The 2,104-nt window shown below is 61.8% G+C and overlaps 1 protein-coding gene across 1 annotated transcript in view; it reads left to right on the forward strand.

The window, feature by feature from the left end:
- Window positions 1-1,850, forward strand: part of KLHDC7A (kelch domain containing 7A) — a 2,539-nt gene extending 689 nt beyond the window's left edge. Inside the window, 2 exon segments of the mRNA XM_009581542.1 lie at window positions 4-385; window positions 388-1,850. Of these exon segments, the coding sequence (XP_009579837.1) occupies window positions 4-385; window positions 388-1,850 (1,845 nt within the window).
- Window positions 1,851-2,104: the final 254 nt, after the last annotated feature.

A 2,104-nucleotide genomic window follows, 5' to 3' on the forward strand; every position in this document is an offset into this window, starting at 1 on the left:
AAGCCGGGAAGTGAGCCGGGAAGCAAGCTGAGCTCTTATGACCCTGGGGAGGCGGCTGAAACACTGAGCAGCTGCGGGGAGGAGGGCACGCTTGCCCCAAGCACCGGGCTTTCCCCCAGGATTGCTAATGCCCAGATGGCAGGTGACAGACGCGCCCAAAGCATGGAGCAGGATTTGTCCAGTGGAGGCATGAGCCGGGAGGCCGAGGGACGCCGGGGGATGATCCAGACCCTCAGCGTCACCTCGGACCTGGGGCTAACAATGAAGGCAAGCAACGCGGGGTCAGACTCCTCCTACTCTTTCTCCTCGGTCGCAAGGATCCAGGTGGAGGAGAACTACATCGCCAAGCGGTGGGCGAAGGACGGGGCTGGGAAGCCAGTCCCCGGCCAGGCAAAGTCTATGACTACTATGTCCAGTCCATCTCCCAGTCGGTGTCGAAGAAGAGGTGTCTCCCCTACCTCCCTTTGAGAACATCCTGGCAGCGCAGCTCGGAGCGGGTCAATGAAGAGCTGCAGAGCTTTGCAACCCAGAACCCGGACCCAGCTTCGGCAATACAGGATCCCACCACCTCCTCCATAGTTCCACCACCTACGGGGAGCTTGGAGATCTCCCCTGAGCCACCATCTCCTGGCCGCGAGGACAGCATCCTCCAGATTGCTGACAGCCCCCACCTCCAGCTGCCCACGGAGGGTTTTGGGGTCACGGTGCCAGCTGGCACGCAGCCTGCAAGCCCCCAGCCAGGGCTGGTGGCCAGTGCTGACCTCTTCCAAATGCCACCACCTACCCACCTGGACCTAGGGAACTGCTACGAGGTCCTCTGCACAGCCAAGGCGCAGAAGCTCGGCCACCTCCAGGAGGCCGCCTACAAGCTGATGAGTGACAACTACCTGCAGGTGCTGAGGACACCGTCCATCTACGGCCGCCTCAATGCTGGTGAGCGGGAGCTCATCCTGCGGCAGAGGATGAAGGGGAAAATGTACATGGCCGTGGCGGACATCAACGTGCAGGAGCCCGGCCTCCATACCAGCCGCCTCTGCTACTACGATGACGGAGGGGACTGCTGGCATCACCTCTGCCACGTGCCACCGGAGGTGGTCTCCCGGGGGTGCGCCATGTGCAGCATGTTCAACTACCTCTTCGTGGTGGCCGGCTGCGAGGGCACGGGCCGGACACAGAAACCCTCCAACCGTGTCTTCTCTTATGACCCCCTGACCAACATCTGGAAGGAGATCTGCCCCCTGAACCAAGCACGGCCACACTGCAAGCTCGTGGCCTTGGATGGCCACCTCTACGCCATCGGCGGCGAGTGTCTCTACACAGTGGAGCGCTACGACCCCCGGCAGGACCGCTGGACCTTCACCGCACCCCTGCCCCACGACACCTTCGCCGTGGCCCACACAGCCACGGTGTGCAATGGGGAGATCTACGTGACAGGGGGCACCTTGCGCTACGTGCTGTTGCGTTACGCCGCCCGCTCGGACAGCTGGGGGGTCAGCCCGGCCGGCGGCAGCAAGGACAGAACGGCCGAGATGGTGAGCGCCAATGGCTTCATCTACCGCTTTGACCTCCACCGCAGCATGGGCATCGGCGTCTATCGCTGCAGCGCCAAGGCCAAGCTATGGTATGAGTGTGCTGCCTACACCATGCCCGACCTGTCTGGCTTCCAGTGCGCCGTGGTGGGCAGCCTGGTCCACTGTGTCGGCCGGCACTTCCACATACGTTTCTTGGCCGACCACATCGCACCACGCTTTGGGACGAAGGAGCTGCAGCCCTTCCCATCGCCCCGCGGCAGCCTCCTCCCGGCCGTCCTGGTGTTGCCAGAGGGACGGACAGCACAAACACAGGTTTGAGAGATCCATGCTGGGTTCTTATGCAACAGTAGCGGTGGCTTGGACGTGACATGATGGTGAAAGCTGGTAGAAGAAGCCACCAGCCCATATTGGACCACGTAGCATGGGACCAATGCTACCAGGGCAATGTTACCCATACCTGCCATCAAGCAGGCATCCTCCCAGTCCCCGTAAGTAAGGAAGGAGACAAACTGCCCTTGGATACTGCCAGTAAACCCAACCTTGAAGACACAAGGAAGAGCAGAGCAGGAGCT

This window comes from Fulmarus glacialis, unplaced genomic scaffold (genome assembly GCF_000690835.1).
Source record: "Fulmarus glacialis isolate BGI_N327 unplaced genomic scaffold, ASM69083v1 scaffold12927, whole genome shotgun sequence".
Classification (NCBI taxonomy): Eukaryota; Metazoa; Chordata; class Aves; order Procellariiformes; family Procellariidae; genus Fulmarus; species Fulmarus glacialis.